Source organism: Puntigrus tetrazona, chromosome 22, assembly GCF_018831695.1.
Source record: "Puntigrus tetrazona isolate hp1 chromosome 22, ASM1883169v1, whole genome shotgun sequence".
Lineage (NCBI taxonomy): Eukaryota > Metazoa > Chordata > Actinopteri > Cypriniformes > Cyprinidae > Puntigrus > Puntigrus tetrazona.
The window spans coordinates 13,633,822-13,635,229 of NC_056720.1; the positions used below are offsets into that span (position 1 = coordinate 13,633,822).

Here is a 1,408-nt window from a genome sequence, read left to right on the forward strand (position 1 = left end):
AATCATAAAAGAATTCATTTAATAAAATTAAAATGAAAGGCAAATTACTATTATAGATTTTATTCATATTTCAGGTACGTTTTGTTTTAATACTTTACATCGAAGTGTTCATTGTAGCAGTTTAGGAACTATTTATACTATATATAGCCAACCAATCAGACCGCAGCTTTCACGTCCAACAACACACGCTTGAACCACATGTGTGAAACCTTGTATATGTGCAGCGCGGCCTTCAGCAGCGTCATTCCTTTCAGACGAATGTGTTTCTGCATGAGCGCCAGCAGGAATGAGCACGTTAGTTCAGGGTCACTGGGGTCGTCGTCCTCCTCCAGCAGGGTCAGGCTGTACTGAGGAGGCCCTACACACACACACACATAGGAGCATATGTGACAGACTATGTCTGTGTGTGTGCGTGCGAACGGTGATGTTCCTGTACCTTGCCAAGAAACCCATCGTCCGTGATGTGATGTACATTTCCAGGGCTTTTTGACTCCGCTCTCGCTCAGCGTTTCTTCGCTCAGGTGACAGACCTCTATCGTGTCGAAGTTCTGGCAGAAATCGGCCAGAGACATCCTGATAGGCAGAGAGAGAAGACTGTGAAGCCACATCTGCCATCTAAGCCAATCAGAGAAGAGCCTGAACCAGAGGCATCGTGCGCATTCAGGTTTTTGATTCCAAGAGGCAAAAATTAGCCCAATAACATGTTATTATATTTAATGCAATCATATCATCAGCTGCTAAATTCACATATGCTGAGCCAGATGCAGATGCTTTCTTCTTTCTGGAAGCAGACAACAAACTACAGATGTGTGTATGAATATGTAGGTAAGATATTCGTTTAACAGCGGAAACAGTTTGGGTGATTTTAATGGGAGTGCTTTAACGATGTAAATTTTCTTTGCTCTCGTAAGTCTCAAGAGGTAAGTAGCCTAACTTACAATGTTTTATTCACATAACCTTTCGATGCTAAATTTCCATTAAATATAAAGTCGCTCCGCTATTTTTGAGAATAGGCTAATTTTCCAACTCTCTTTTTGCCGTTTTTGCATCCAATCAGCTGATCTCTGGGTCTAGCGGTAGCACTTTTAGCATAGCTTAGCATAAACAATCGATTCTGATTAGACCAGCAACATCTTGCTCAAAAATGACTCTTACCTATTTAAAACGCGACTCTTCTTTAGTTACATTGTGTACTAAGGCCGAAAGGAAATGAAAAGTAGTAGAAGTAGAAAAATAGTCCCCAGCATTTCAGGCGCTGCGTAATATCACTGTCGCCGCTGCACCCATGCTACGATAACAAAATTATTTTATTATTACGCCAGAATGACAATATAGTTCCTAGCCATATCATTATTTTCCGTCTTAAAGTTACTAAAAAGGAAAATATCATCCGTCTTTTTTTTTTTTT

The 1,408-nt window shown here is 40.4% G+C and overlaps 1 protein-coding gene across 1 annotated transcript; it reads right to left on the reverse strand.

The window, feature by feature from the left end:
• Positions 1–6: 6 nt before the first annotated feature.
• On the reverse strand, positions 7–603 carry LOC122327892 (calpain-3-like). The gene is made up of 2 exons (XM_043223558.1): positions 437–603; positions 7–358 (listed from the first exon to the last, which is right to left on the reverse strand). Exons 1-2 carry the CDS (start codon positions 570–572, stop codon positions 156–158), a joined length of 339 nt encoding a protein of 112 aa, XP_043079493.1. The 5' UTR covers positions 573–603; the 3' UTR covers positions 7–155.
• Between the last annotated feature and the right edge of the window lie 805 nt (positions 604–1,408).